The sequence below is a fragment of the Typopeltis vanoorti genome, chromosome 5 (assembly GCF_054136105.1).
Source record: "Typopeltis vanoorti isolate ZY-2024b chromosome 5, IOZ_Tvanoo_1.0, whole genome shotgun sequence".
NCBI classification, from domain to species: domain Eukaryota; kingdom Metazoa; phylum Arthropoda; class Arachnida; order Uropygi; family Thelyphonidae; genus Typopeltis; species Typopeltis vanoorti.
Genome location: NC_143553.1, coordinates 135,773,704 through 135,790,163, shown reverse-complemented (window position 1 = coordinate 135,790,163; position 16,460 = coordinate 135,773,704). Strand labels below are relative to the sequence as shown.

Below are 16,460 nucleotides of genomic sequence, written 5' to 3'. Positions count from 1 at the left end.
AGTTCAATTCATTAAACAAATAAAGTCAACCATATATCGATTCATATGGAATAAAACAAACTGGCTTTCCTACTCCCAGCTATGTACTTCTCTCAAAGATGGAGGACAAAAGTTGGTCTCCATTGACAACAGGATAACAACGTTCCGCGCTCGATTTCTCATAAATGCCCTACAACAGGAAATATCACACAAGTGCACCACTGAGTATATTTTCACTTCTGCCACTAGAGGTCTCTCTCTCTCCACCACCTTAAGAATGACAACAGCTCAAGTGCCTGTAAATTTAACAAACTTCTACAAAGACGCCCTTCGACGATGGAAGAAGCTAAACCTCCAGCACACAGTGAAGACAGCATCCCTACCTGAAATCCTCATGGAACCCATCTTTCACAACACGATGGTAAGAAGCCCGATCACTCAGAAAGAATTTTTCTTTCCTCCATGGAGCTGGCGAAACGTGAGGATCTTGGGTGACATTCTTTCTCCAAGCCTCACCTGGCGCTTTCCAAATTCGCTCGAAAACCTGGAATATGGGAATGAGTTTGAGCAGATAGACACCGTAAAGGCCGCTTTTCAAGCCGCTATGCCTGATAGCATAACAGAAGTGGGGCTTATTCCTCCAAACTCAGAAGTTTTGGCGCCTATCTTTCTGATAAAAACCAATAACTCATGGGAGAAACTTACACCCAGCAACACCAACAAGATCTACAGCACCCTAACACAACAGTCAAACCAAAGCACTTTGATGGAAAATCCTGCATCATCTGATCAAACACTATTTCAATGGGATCTACCATATCGCACAAGAGCCATCAAACCTGACGCAGATATTCAGTGGAGAATGTGGCATAATATATTACCTACTCCTACTATATTACGAAAATTTAATTCAAACGTCTCAGATAACTGCCTCTTCTGCTACCAATTAGGAACGGTCCGGCATGTCTACTTGGAATGCCCAGTCAACACTAAATTAATCAGTTTGACTCGGGAAACGGCAGCTCTTACCTGTGGTAATCTTCATACAGAAGAGGAATATTTCAATCTCGTCCATGTGGAGCCAAATAACCATTCATTCTGCAATTACCTTTTCATCACCGCAAAAGCGGTAATATACAACTTCTACCTCAGGCATACAAGACCAGACAGCACAGCAACTTCACAGAGAGAGGCAACTGACCAACTCACGGCAGCCTTCCAACAAAAGGTGAGATGTCGGATCCTATACGAACATCACCACCATAGGCAAAACAACACCTTAGATCTTTTCCACCAAGAATGGAATCCACGGAATCAACTCCTGGCTGAGCAGGGCGACTGCATTATAATCCACTTTCCAGCATAGAAGTGACACCTTTACCCCCCCCCAAAAAAAAGAAAGGGGGAAGAAATAAGGATTGTTGTGCTTAACAGTGCGAAAATTAATCAGCTGGCACTCTCATGTCAATAGATAATATTGTGCAATAGTAACTTCTATTTTCTTCCACATTTATGTTCTTATGTTAAAACAAGATCTTATGTTATCATGTTAAAATAACTCTTAATGGCTTTAATTTATTTAAAAAGAAAAAGAAAAATGTAATTAGCCTTATAAGTGACTTCGATGTAACATACCTCAACAAGAGTATGAGCATGTAACCTCTCTGTCTGACTGCAGAGAAAACCAAAAACCGGTTAATCCTGTATATAAGATTGTTATGTTTACAATAAAAAAAAAATATATCTATATATATATTATTATTATTATTATTATTATTATTATTATTCCTGACACTTCCAAGGAATCCGAAGCCTCATCGCGGGAGGACACCTACAACTGTCTCAACCACTACACCGAACCTCTACTACGAATCAACGCCATCTGCGACCCACCTCCACAACTGGTATTCTATGTCTGTAAATTGCGTGTGTTCTGAAGGGCCGATTTGCCTGTATGCGGGAGAAAAAACCCTTCTCTCTCTCTCTCTCTCTCTCTCTCTCTCTCTATATATATATATATATATATATATATATATATATATACATATATATATATATATATATACATATATATATATATATATATATATATATATACATATATATATATATATATATATATATATATATATATATATATATATATATATATATTTGAATTGCAGTTTCTCTCAATCATAGTATCATTCTATCATTTTAAGGATTATAGATTCATTTTAATATATTGAATCGTATCTTGTACTTTCTTGGTCTTGGTATTGATAATGCATTTTCAGTTTAATATCCTGATTTCAGGCTTTTCTAAAGAGAGAATTCAGTGATGAAAACATCGTATTTTGGACAGCGTGCGAACGGTATCGCCTGTTAAAAGATAAGCAAGAAGTAAGTTGAATACTAAAAGATTTTCCATCTATCAATGATAGAACGTAGTGGTCTTTTTATGTAGAGTTAGGAAAGATATATTAAATTAAATTTTGAATTGATTATAATTCTAAAATCTAAAAGGTATACAAACGCAACGAATAGCAAATGGGATTTTATTAAATATTTCTGTTATGATGAAATAAATATACTGTAAAATGAAAGTATATAGGTGTCCTTCAAAAATTTAAAATAGATTTTCAAAAAAATAAAAATAAAAAAATCAGCTAACGCCTTTTTTATTCCCGTATACGGGGAGTAGGCGAGGCCATTTAGCCCTATCTAACTTAATAGATTTACTTAGTAAATAAATAGATTTACTTAATGATCAATTTTATTTTCAAATATTTCATTTAAAATATAGTTTTTAAGCGTAAATTAAATATAAAGAAATATTTTTCGGTATACCGGAACAATTTTTTTTTATTATAACTGACTATTTTAGGAATAAAATTAAGCCTATTATAGCTAATAAGAATACAATAAGCATAATCAGAGCAATTTAAATTGCGCAATAAATAAATAAAATTGACAAATTCCTGGTTATAACATTGTATACTTTAGAGCTTGCTGTTGAATTTACACCAAACTAACACACTGATTGTCAACAATATTATTAAACTAATGTAACTAACGAAAGGTTACGTGAAGAATGCGAATTGTATCGTGCATTTTTTATTTGTCAGACAACTTCGAGTTCAGAACTGGTGTAATCTTTCTTTCTTTTTTTTTTCTTTTTCTTTTTTTTCCCTAATGCAGATGAAATTGCAAGCGAGAAAAATCTATACTCGACATCTTCGTCCAGGGGCTGCTGAGCCTGTCAATGTGGATAGCGGTGCTCGGCAGACAGTACAGGAAGGACTGGAAACAGCTGCTCAGGACCTTTTCACTCCTGCTCAGAAACAGGTATGAAATGAAGTTGATCTTAATTAATATTTAAACTGTTCAATAGCTTAACACACGAGTTTTCTGTGCACAGAATAGAAATAAATAAAATGGTGAGCGAGCGCGCGCGCGCACACACACACTGTTAAAATGCATTTTATTGTCTTTACAGCCTAAGGTAGCAAACGGAACCATAGCACTAGTTTATCAAACATTTAAAAAATGAAAAAGCAACACCAGCTCTTTGGTTACTAACAACATTCGGATTAGACTATCAATATTGCTTATACATAGCAATAACATCACTATGGTAACGTGTTGTTGTTAGTACACAATACTGAATGTATAGCAGTTCTTGCACAAGCCATCTGATAATGTTGTAGCGACACTAAGTAGAAGGGAATGAGTTTAAATTCCGAGGTCAGTAAATTTAAAAACTGATCATTTGTCGGTAGATCGATTAGTCGATCTCTGTTAGCAAGGTAATAATATATTTCAGATAATAATATTGTTACTTCACCGAAACTGATCACACATTTTTTTGCAAATTTCGGTGGTCAGTACATTTCTTACAACACACGCACACACGATAATAATAATAATAATAATAATAATAATAATAATAATAATAATAATAATAATAATAATATGAATGCTAAAATAGTATCATACTCAAGAACGGACAATAAAGCAAGGAGACTGATTATGTTAAAGAGTACGGAGTACGTGGAAATACCAGAATTTAACACAAACTGATAACCACGACAACCATAGGTGTTTCTAACAGCATAATCACTCTGTAATGTGAGGGGAAAAAATATCAGCAATATCTTTTTTAATATTTTTCGTTTTTAAACGAATAAAGAAACTAATACGTTGCATTTTTTTTTTTTTTTTTTTTCCTGTACAGATTTTCAACTTGATGAAATTCGATTCTTACCAACGTTTTCTTAAGTCTGAAGTCTATAACGAATGCTTACTGGCTGAAAAACAGGGTAAAGCACTGCCTTTTTTAAATCATAGGTTTGCCGAGAATAAAACCCAACGAACTCGAAGTAAAAGTAGAGACAGATTAAAGATTAAAATTATCGAGAAAACTAAAAACAACAGAGAGAAAGAAGAGAACGAAGAGAAGAAAAGAAAATCGTTACTCCCATGGCAGAAAGGTAAGGATCATTAATAAATATAAAACCACAATTTTGGTCGCTTTGTTTTTGTCACGCTCGTAATCTGGTCTGTAATGAAATTTTATTCAACTGTTATTTAATTAAATTAGTATTGTATCTAAATATAAATATAATTTTTTTATCTTTTCGCACCATTTTTTCAGCTTTTAAGCTAATAATTAATCGTTGATAACGAGGTAGTTAATATATTTTGACTTCCCCCTTTCCTACCCCCTCACACACGTACTGCGCGTGGCTTCATAATAAGAGCATGCATATTTATCAATCTTCTGCGGAAATGCTGGCGAGTGTTTATTTCACAACAGCGCCGCTATGTGTTCGCACGTTAAGTGGCTAGACTGTTTATTTTATATAAGCAAGTTTACTGTGAATTCGAAAGCCTCGTCTTCAGTATGTGGATACGTTAATTGCTATGTAACCCTAAAATAATATTCGTCGACTATTATAATTAGAAAAGCTAACTAAACAAATTTTTTGAAATACTGTATATTTATTTGAATTTAGTTTATTTATTTCGTATATTTCAGCATGGTTTTTTATTCTAAATTCAAAACTCTCTATTATGGTTTTGAAATCATAAATGGCTTGTTTTATGCTGTCTGAAAAGTTTTTCTGTTATTTAGTAATTCAAGTATGCTAAACATAAAAAGTTTTTTTTTTCACTAAAAAATTACCAAAATGATGAGAATGATTTTTCGTTTTCTACATGTACAAATTCTGTAAAAATATCGCTGATTCTTTTATATAATCGAATATAATTGTTACAACAATAATAGAGAACATATAATTTACAGGCAAAAAATACTATTAGTGGATATAGATGGCATTGTGTATGTCTGTGAAGCATCATCGCTAGAACTTGTGGTGTGGAATGCAGTGCCCTCCTGCGACGAGTACTTAAACTTCTTGGAGGTATCACATAAAAATAAAAATAATACAGTATTGCACTTCGCTCTAACATGAATTAGATTTTTAAATTTTTTATAAAACTTTATCCATGTCCAGTAAATACTCAAATATGTAAAATTGTTAATAAAGTCCTCGTGTAGCCACAACTTTTATCACTTGCACTTGATTTATACAGTATACAGTAAAGCCAGATAAAACGAGCATTGCACTGCATTACACTCACTCTGAAATCCTAATACTACAGAGGGGAAAAGTGAAAAATGTTCATCTAATTATTTTTTTGAAAAAATAATTAGACGAACATTTTATATTTTTAGTGTTTGTTTTATTAATATAATTTTTATTGAATTTTTTCACTAATAACATTTATTGGAAATAAATTCAAATTCAGATAAATTTACTCGTCTGACTTCGCGATGCAAATATAAATTTAAAAAAAAAACGATTAAAAAAGAAACACGACTTCCTTTTCTCTCAACTAGTTGTCAGCTGTGAGCCCATATGAAACAGCTCACAAAAGGAAGAGAAAGACAAGTTAAAGGCAGTCAGCAAAACGCCGTTTCGGTATCAAGTTCACGACCTTCTTTTCACCACAGGATATCACTGACACATTCATAGTTCGATCATCTTGTGGGTGAATGAAATCCCCATTTCTGATTGGTTGGTTTCAATTTCTCTCAATAACCATCTATTAAAATCCAGATGATACAACTGGTTTGTCAAGTGGGCGAGAGTAGTCTAGTTTCTATCGTAATGTTACAAAAACTTTTCTATCTTCAAGTCTTTATCTAATCAACGGACTGTAAGCAGAAACAAGGAACCCACATGTTTGTCGTGTAAATTTGCTATTGTTATCGATAAGAACTTGAATAAGTTTCAATTTAGTATGACTAACAGAGAAAAAGAAATATCTGTGCACTTGCTATTTGATCAAAATACGAGCTCAGAGAGAGTTTTTTTCTTAATTTTTTTTTCCATATTAAATTCGGCAAACCTTTTTTTTTATTTATTTTTTAAAAAAGGACTCTCTAGCTCTTTTTTAACCATGTTTTAAGAGTTTCAGGACGCAGGACGCAGGACATATATGGCGCAGAGGGTAAAGCTTGACGCTTTTCATATTCCCTGTTGTCTGTTTCGGGAGCAGTGATGGGAGAGATTTGTGAACTATTTTAGCTCGCCCTGAGTGGGCAGAAGTGGTTATTCGTCGTTGGGTGTTAGGATGGTTTTCGATCTTTTATGCTTCCAGTGGTCATTACCGTCATAGTTTCCGGCTTGCTGTATTAGTTGGTTTGGATGCGTAGATGTCTTCATAAAGAATTTCTCTGCTAGGGAGCGTAGTAATGGAGAGATATAACGGATATTTATGTCCCGGTGGTTCTGGGCGTTCCTGATGAACCACGGGGCGTCCAGAATCATTCGCAGGCATTTGTTCTGTAGTCTTTGTAGCTTGAGGATGTTTGTCTTGCAGGTATGGCTCCAGGCTGGGGAGGCGTATATGGCTGTGGGACGGATCACTGTCTTGTACAGTAGTATTTTATTTCTTGAGCTTAGTTTGTTGGGTCTGTTGATCAAGGGATATAGCTGGGCGATAACTTTTGAAGCTTTGGTGCATGTGCTCTTGATGTGACTGTTGAAGGATAATCGCTTATCGAGAAGTATTCCGATAAGTTGTGCTTTTCTGGGGGTTTAATTGTAGTCGTCAGTCTTTAAACCATTTTTCTAGATTCAGGATGGTGTCTTGTAGTTTTTTGGTAACGAGATGTGGTTGGCGAGATCTGGCTAGAATAGCCGTGTCATCTGCATAAAGAGCGATGATGGATGTAAGAGGATTTTGAGGGATGTCTGCCATATAGATGTTGAACAGGATCGGGGCTAGCAGTGATCCTTGAGGAACTCCAGCGAGGATTTTCCGTTGGGTTGAGACTGTTTCATTGATTTTGACTTACATCCTCCTGTTGGAGAGGTATGATTTGATCAGGTGTATCATGTTTAGTGGAAGGTTAGCGATGATAAGTTTGTAGAGGAGGCCTTGGTGCCAGATCTTATCGAAGGCCTTTGAGATGTCTAGGAAGAGTTACTTTAATTCAGATGGTGTGGCAAGTTTTTTCATTTTTTTTTTGGTGATAACTTTCGTTTTTCTCAAGAGGTATAAGCAAATCGAATTTAATCAATCAATTTATTTAATGTTTTATAGGATAATTCAAAATTTTGGAAAAATTATGAGTAGCATAAGAGTAACAACTCATCCAGGCTAAATCAAATGTCTAAAGTTCAGAGAGTAATGTACATTCTCATTACATACACATATAAATGCGTAAGAAATGCAACATAATAAATACAAAAAAAAAAAAAAAGTGTAGCATGCAGAAGTAGTTTGGTTTCGGAACAAAATTAACCGAGCAGCTTAAATAGCACTATTTATATTTTATACCCACGGTAAGATCCTTGAACAATTAATATTGTTATTACTTTTGCAATCTAAATCTATTGGAACTATTGCTAAAACTGATTAATTTTAACAATTATTTAATATTTTTTCCTTATTTCGGTAGATGAATATTCTTTGATCACATTCTCGTACTGTATTTCTTTGGGTTGATTTCATTTCGTAATGTTAAATATAGGCTGTCGAATATTTTTTAATATTACAGCATAAAAAGTAGTGTGTGTGTGTGTGTGTGTGTGTGTGTGTGTGTGTGTGTGTGTGTGTGTGTGTGTGTGTGTGTGTGCGTGTGTGTGTGTATGCGGTGTGTGTATATATATAAGAGGTCTATTTGAAAAAAGTATCTGGATTGGATATAGATATCGTTGTGAACCAAGCATTCGTTATTCTCATAGTACAGAGTAACCGATACTTAAAATGATTCAGGTTCTAAATCATTTTCAACCTGGCCGGGTCCAATTTGTTCAACTTTTTTTTTTGTTGTTTTTGTTTAGTTTTTCCACAATACCATGTTATTCTAACAACAGGCCTCCACATTGGTACGGAAAAGGCTCACTTTAAAGGAGACTAAACTCCAAAGTTTATTGTCTCTTATTCTTTATGCGATAACATCATCATCATCATCATACGTATCAAGGATTTAGGCCTAGTATGACCTGTTCCGGCCTTAGAAGTCATCGTTGAATCGTTTAAGATGACATCCCGGTTTTCTTTTTCCTAATGGCTTGTACTTTAAGGCTTGTTTTGGTAATCTTTCTGTTTTCATTCTTTGAACGTATTCCATCCATTTATGTTTATTTTTTTTAATTTTTTCAATTACTGGTTCTTGGTTTAATTCTTTCATAATATCTTCGTTTCTTTTGTGATCAATATGGTATGATATCCAAAGATTATCATACCATAATCTTTGGATATCTCATTTAGATTTAAAATAGCTTTCTGTAAGTTATCTTCAGAAATTGTAATTATTATTTGGTCGTCTGCAAAGAGGAGAGTGTTTAAGTTAACTGTAGGTGAAAGTTTAATTCCTTGATGTAAATTTTTACTCCATTTTATTATTATTTCATTTAAGTAGATATTAAAAAGAGTTGCTGAGAGGGGACATCCCTCTCGGACCCCTTGGTTTATCTCTCTTGTATATGATAGCTCGTGATTTAATCTTATTTGTATTTGATTATTTTCATATATACTTGTGACAGCTTTTAGGATATTATTTGGTATTTGTCTTTCTTTTAATATGTTAAATAATATGTTTCTTTTAACTTTGTCAAATGCTTTTTCAAAGTCAATAAATGCAATATGTGTTTCTAAATTATATTCTCATCTTTTCTCTATTATTAATTTTAGGCATAAGGCTGGGTCTATACATGATTGTCCTTTTCTAAATCCATTTTGTACCTCTAGAATAAAGTTTTCGGAATATTTCATTAGTTTGTTATTTAAGATTCTGCTATATATTTTGTAACAGGAATTTAGTATACTGATACCTCTATAGTTTTTACGGTCATCTCTATTACCTTTTTTTAAAGATAGGAATTACAATTGCTTTTTTTCATTCTATTGAATGGAAAAATACATTCTATCCCATTCTAAGGGATACCAGTTGAATAAATTTTATTTAAAAATAATAAGATTCTTCCTTTGAATCTTGTTCCTGCGTATTTATATAGTTCTGAACCTAGCTTATCTTCTCCAGGTGATTTTCCGTTTCTTGTTTCTTTCAGGCTGATTTCTAATTCTTCTTCAGTTATTTCCTTTTCATTTTCTTCAATTGTTTGCCAGTTGTCTTTTTTAAAATATTTGTCTGTCCACAGTTCTGTGTAGTAATTTAGAAATTCCTCTAATTTCAATTCAGTGTTTAATTTTATGTTTTCTTTGGTATCTACATTTAGGTGTTTCAAAATCTTATATACATTGGGTCTTATTTTATATAAATCATGTTCTAAATTAGAAACAAATTTATTCCATGATTCTCTGTCTTTTTCTGACTTCTCTTTTAGTTATGGCTCTTATTCTTTTATATTCTATTTCATCTTCTAATCTTTTACTGCCTAACCATTTGTGATAGGCTTCTTTTTTCTTTTTGATTATTTCTTTGATTGTATCATCCCAGATCTTCAGTTTTTTTCTTTTAGTGAATTTTTTGGTCTTTCCTAAGCTTTCATTTGCTGCTGCATTTAGTATCGTTTTTATATTAAGCCATTCTATTTCTATTTCTTCATTTTGTTTTATTTTATCTAGATACTGGTTAATTCTTTGTTCATATAGCCATTGTATATTTGTGTCATTCAATAGTCTAGTTTTATAAACAAATGTTTCAATTTTTCTTTCTGTTCTTGTTACTTGTAGTCATTTAGGTGGTAATCTTAATTTTATTTTAACAAGGAAGTGGTCACTGCTTATTTCGTATCCTGTGTGAACTCTAACATCTTGTGAAAATTTTGATGTCTTTTCATTTAATATGAAGTAATCTAATATTGATTTACATCCTCTTGTTGCCCAAGTATATTTATGTATGTCTTTATGTTTATAGAAGGAATTCATTATTTTTAGGTTATTATAAACTACAAAGTCAATCAATTTTTTACCATTTCTGTTTAGAGTGTGTTCTCCATGTATTCCTATACTATTATTAATTTTCGTGTTACCAATTCTTGCATTTAAGTCTCCTGCTAAAATTATGTAATCATTTTTATTTATTTTATTATATATGTTTTGTAGCTGATTATAAAAATCAATATTATCCTGTTCTCTTCCTTCTTCTGGGGCATATAAACCAATTATTGTTAAATAGCCTCTATCTATTTTTATTCTAGCTTCTATTATTCTTTCATTCCATAATTTATAATGTTTTAACTGTTTTGAAAGGGAGTTATGAATCCAAATCATGACTCCTGCTTGTGCTCTTTGGTCTCTGTCGACTCCACTGTATATCACATTAAAACTTTCAGTTCTCATAGTTCCTTTTAATTTCTTTTTTGTTTCAGTGAATACTGCTATTTTAAATTTTCTTTCATTTAATAACTGGTCTAATTCTATTTTTTTATATGCTATTCCTCTTACATTCCAGTTTGCTATGTGTATTATATTTTGTCGTTTCCATTTTCGTTTTCCCTTTTCCATTCCAGGGTCGTTTCCCATAGATTCCATCCGATTATCTTTTTCTGTCAGCTTACAAGTATGGTTATGTTCTCCATGTCAGGGGACTAGCCTAACGATGGAATAGTTCAGTGGTAGGGCTGCTACCTTAAGGCTTCTGAACTTGCCTTCTTCCGAATTTAAACCCATAGGAGGAACAGTGTATATTGAAGGGAAAAGTGTAGATTATAGAAGAAATATAGTAAGGTTTATAGAGAGGACATAGTTGTAAGGCCAGAAATGAAAAGACCCCATGGCCCTCGAGTACTCTAATAGCCCAAGGGTCATAAAGTAAGAAGAGTTGGCTGATAAGGCCTTATAGGAAAGATTAAAGTAAGTGGGTCTTCCTCAAAGTAGAAGAAGGAGAGGATAGATCCAGCTAGGGGTCCATGGGAGTGCCGCTTCCCTTACAATCAAGATGATTGCCCCTTATGGTCTATTTATGCGATAACACCAAGGATAATATTTTGAATAGATCTCGTATAACCTCTTAAGTCTTGAAAAATACGTAAGAGGTTATACGAGATGTTCGCCCTCTGACCATTCAAAAAGATTAAGCGATTGGGGAGGGGGGGAAGAAACCTCACACAAAAACTCCATGATTTATCTATTTTATGAGAAATCCATTACACAATCCACACTGGATCAGTCACTATTGGCATTCCTTATGTGTGCGTACTTGTTAAATAATGAGCTGTCGTCAACACAAATATATGTTGATACTAACAGGACATTCATTTATGATCCCCCCCCTCCCGATCTCTTAAATACCAGAACTGAACATTTCGTATCTCGAGGTGATATTCACCTTATAGGGAATATATCTAATTTCTGCTCTAGTTGGTTGGAATTTTAAGAGAGGTATGCCAATTCTTAGGTATATCTTCTCGAACAGTCTCCAAATCCTAGTAGTTGTTCCGTTGCCCTCCAAATTCAAGTCTCTGCTTAATCATTCCCAGGCTTTTTGAGCATATTTACCTGGATTCCTTATTCATCTCGTCAGATGATCATATGAATGAAGGTGAAAGGATCCCACCTCCCGAAAACTCGGTTTTCCGGGTTTGTGAAAAAAAAGAAAAGAAAAAAGAATAATACACACAACCAACTAACAAACATTAAATACTGACTTCAAAGCCTTATTATTGAGTCGCAATTCAGAACTTAAAACAAACAGCAACAGTTCCTCAAACCACAGAATTAGTCCACCTCCACTTAGAAGCTACAACTTCCTAGTTCTAGCTTCTTGGGGTGGATTGTTTGATTTAGCGATGAAATAAAATAGAGTTTTTGTAAAGAAAATCTTTTATCTCGGGACTGGCTAAGCCACCTTCAGTTAAAAATAAAAAACGGGCTCCTTTTTTTTGCAAATATGTGTTCCCCATCTGCTGAAGTGCTCCAGCTGTGACACTTCACATATTACAGAATGGTTTCGCTGACACAGAAAGATTTAAAGGCAAACTTCCCACTACGGAGAAGATTACTAAAAATAAACCCATTTGGGACCATTTATAACTACTACAGTTAAAGAGAAAATAAAGAACATTGCAGAAGAAGAAATTGGATATCTTCTTCTTCCTCTTCCATCATCCATGTGGATGATGATGAGGCCAAATGAACTCTTTCCACTTCTGTCTGTCCCGGGAGAGTCCGAACAATTCTGTCCAGTTTGGGGTCGCTTGTTGTGATTTGGTTTTCAGGTCCTCTTTTATTTTGTCTCTCCATTTAATTCTGGGCCGTCCTTTAAATCTTTTACCTTCCATCATTGTATTCAGGGCTTTAGATGGTAGTCTTTCTGTTCCCATTCTGGTCACATGGCCAAACCATCGCAGTCTTCTTTCTTGGAGTTTGTCTATTATTGTTATTTCTTGTTTTAGTCGTTTCCTCATGTCTTCGTTTCTTTTCACTCTAGCAGAGATACTCCAAGTAATCTTCTTAGCCAACTCATTTCAGTAACTAATAATTTTTTCTCTTCAGCCTTTTTGAGATTCCAGCATTCACTTCCATAGAGGAGTATTGGGAGTACCATTGTTTCATAGATTCTTACTTTTGTTACTTGTTTGATGTCTCTTGACTTCCATATTTTATTAAGTCGTCCAAAAGTTTGGAATGCTTGACTGATTCATCTGTTTATATCTTTTATAATTCCACCATTGTACTCAATAACTCTTCCAAGGTAGGTGAAGTTTTCTACCTGCTCTAGATTCTTACTATCAATTTCAATTTTCAGATTGATGCTTCTTTTTCCTATTTGCATAATTTTTGTTTTGTCTATATTTATGTTTAATCCAGATTTTATACACTCCTCCTTTATTTTATTAGAAATTCGCTGTAGAGTTTCTTCTGTGCTTGCAAGTAATGCAATGTCGTCTGCAAAGTTTAAATGTGTTACATTTTCCCCATATATTTTGATTCTGGAGTCATTATTGTTTAAGGCCTTATTGGTTGTTTCTTCCAGTGTAAGATTGAACAGGTCTGGTGACAGATTGCATCCCTGTCTTACTCCGCTTTCTGTGTGAAACCAGTTGGTTAAGGTGTCCTATATTCGTATTGCACTTTCAGATTTCTCATACAGATTCTTTATTATTCTTATGGTTTTGTTGGGAATTCCAAATTCTTCCATAGTTTTCCATAGTTCTCTTCTACGGATTGAATCAAATGCCTGACGAAAATCTATGACATTTATGTAGCAACTTTATTTGTACTCTAGTGTCTTTTCTAATAGCTGTCTTAAGGTGAATAGTTGATCAATTATGCTTCGCCCTGGTCTGAATCCTGCTTGTTCTTCTGTTAGTGCCAGTTCTATATATGGCTTAATTTTTTTTGGAGTACTTTCGTAAAAACCTTACTTGGAATACTGAGGAGGCTAATGCCGCTGTAATTATTGCATTCTGTTTTATCTCCTTTTTTGTGTATAGGAGTTATGACTGATTTGGCCCAATCAGTAGGCACTGCTTCGTTTTTGTAGATCCTTTCAAATAATATTTTTAATGGTTCCAAAAGTTGTTCCTTTCCTGTTTTTAAGAATTCTGCATGAATTTAATCAATGCCAGGTGCTTTCCTTGTTTTGAATTTTTCTATGCTGTGTGCTATTATTTCTTTGATATTTGTTTCCTCTTCCATTTGAGTGGCTGGAATCGTAATGTCATGGGAGCTGTTTTTATTATATAAATCTTTGAAGTATTCTTCCCATCTGGCCATTCTTTTTGTTTTACTTTCAATTCGTTGTCCCTCTTTGTTTTTGATCATTATAATTTTTGTTGTCCGTGTCTTGCTAATTTGGTCTATTTGTTTATATAATCCATGAAGGTAATTTTCTTTTGATAGCTTTTCTGCGATTTTGAATTTTTCTTCTAACCAGTTATTCTTGTCCCTTTTAACTAGTTTTCTAATTTCTCTGGTTAATCTATTATTTATAATTTATAATTTAGGTTTCATGCTTTTCCTTTGATCGCTTAACCTTTATACTTCATTCGATATCCAATCCTTTTTACTTTCCCTTTCTGTGTAACCTGTTGTTTTTTCTGCCGAATATTATTATTATTATATTCGGCAGACAATAATATTATTATTATTTCCTTAATATTATTTCCTTTAATTTGCACCAATGTTCTTCGATGTTTATATTCTGTTTTGGTAGTTCTTTCAGGTTTTTGTTATTTTTGTTTTGATATTTTCTTAGAATATTGTTGTCTTGTAGTTTTTTTTACATTCAGTCTCCTTTTGACTCTAAAAATGCTTCCAGATTTTAACTTTATTCTTAGGTTTGCTAATACTAGCTTATGGTCTGATCCACAATCCGCAGAAAATGATTTGCAATTTAGGATACTTTGATTTTGATTTCCATCTTTGGTTTACAATAATATAGTCTATCTTATTCTTGGTTTGTCTGTCTGGTGATATCCGTGTCTATTTTCTTTGAGGTTTTGGATGTTTAAAGAGAATGTTGGTTATTGTTGGTCTATTATTTGAGCAGAAGTTTAGCAGTCTTTCGCCAGGTTCATTGCTCTCTCCATACCCGAACTTTCCGATTACTCTTGGCCAGGTATCCCAGTCTTCGCCTACTTTTGCGTTTAAGTCCCCCATTACAATTAAGAGATCTTGACTTGACTTGATATCTGCTGTACTATTTTTTGCAAATCTATATAGAACTTCTCAATGTCTTCTTCTGATGATGTCGAAGTTGGTGAGTAAACTTGAATAATAGTTAGTGATCCGATTGATGTTTTAAATATTGCTTTAATTATCCTAGGTGAGATAGGATTGTAAAACAATAGAGTTTTGAGCCTTTGGTTTTAATATAAGCTACTCCTTCTTGGTGTTTGTTGTCCTCCCTGCCTGAAGTTAGGATTTTGTACTATCCATGGTGGAATTCTCCTTTTCCAGTCCATCTGGTTTCACAGAGTCCAATCACTTCCCATCGGTAGTTTTCTAATTCATGCATTAGTATTTCCAATGCTACTTCCTGGTGAAGAGTTCTTACATTCCATGTTCCTATATTTTTCCTGTCTATTAGGTGATGTTTTGTTCCAATAGCATATTTTTCGCCTTCACTATCTTGGTTCTCTAATAGTGGGCGTGACCTTTGTTTGACCGTGCGACGGTCGAACCGGCATGTATCTTTATGTTGGTTAGAGTTCATTTGGTTTCAATGGTTAAGTTTTCGTCAAGAGTGTCAACCACCACTCCTTGACCTGAATTCAGCCGCTTTTTTCAGTAGATAGTGGAAACTTTTTTCAGTAGTTTGAGAGGAAAGAGTCATCCCTTTGCCCTCGAGTTGCTCTAATAGCACTGGGAGGGAAGCAGTAAGAAGTAAGAGAGAGAGTAGAGGGAAAGAAGAGTAGAAGACCAGTCTCTCCAGATATGATATACCAAGTGTATATTGTATGAAGTAAGATCAGGTCTAGCTTGGGTATCTCGGGTTTGCCATGCCCGTACTCCAATATGTAAGAGCTAAAAGAATAAAAAACCTTGGATAACTAATGAGATGATTTCTCTAATGGAAGAAAGAAGAAAATGGAAAAATAAAGACACATCCCCAGAAGGGAAAATACAATATAGAATCCTGAATGACAGATTAAGAAGGGAAGCAGAAAGAAGTAGAGAAGATTGGCTTAAAAAGAAATGTGAAGAAATGGAAAATTATGAGAGAGTGGGAAGGTATGACCTTTTATATGAAAAAGCAAGAAGCATGAATCACAAGAGAAATTGAATTCGAGCTAGAGGCATAGAAAATAAGAATGGAGAAATCGTAACTGAAGAAGATAAAATCCTAATGAGATGGAAGGAATACATCGAAGATCTATATGACAAGGAAAATAGACCAAATGAGTTGCCATTAGAAGATATAAAGAAGACAAATGAAGATGATCTAGGCCCAGAGATTTTGAAGCCAGAAGTAGAAATTGGCCATTAACACTTTCATTGCCAAGCTGAAAATTGGAATTTCGTGTGGTGGCCAAAATTTTTTAATTTTTTTATTTAGTTAACGACGACCACGC

At 33.9% G+C, this 16,460-nt stretch overlaps 1 protein-coding gene across 2 annotated transcripts in view; it reads left to right on the top strand.

The window, feature by feature from the left end:
- The window catches only part of LOC150106843 (regulator of G protein signaling loco-like), an 81,536-nt gene that overhangs the window by 32,551 nt on the left and 32,525 nt on the right, over positions 1-16,460 (top strand). For both annotated transcript variants that reach the window (XM_090392758.1, XM_090392759.1), the window contains exons 3-5: positions 2,275-2,361; positions 3,160-3,306; positions 4,196-4,451. In XM_090392758.1, coding sequence (XP_090248884.1) covers positions 2,275-2,361; positions 3,160-3,306; positions 4,196-4,451 — 490 coding nt within the window. The remainder of the gene's footprint in view (positions 1-2,274; positions 2,362-3,159; positions 3,307-4,195; positions 4,452-16,460) is intronic.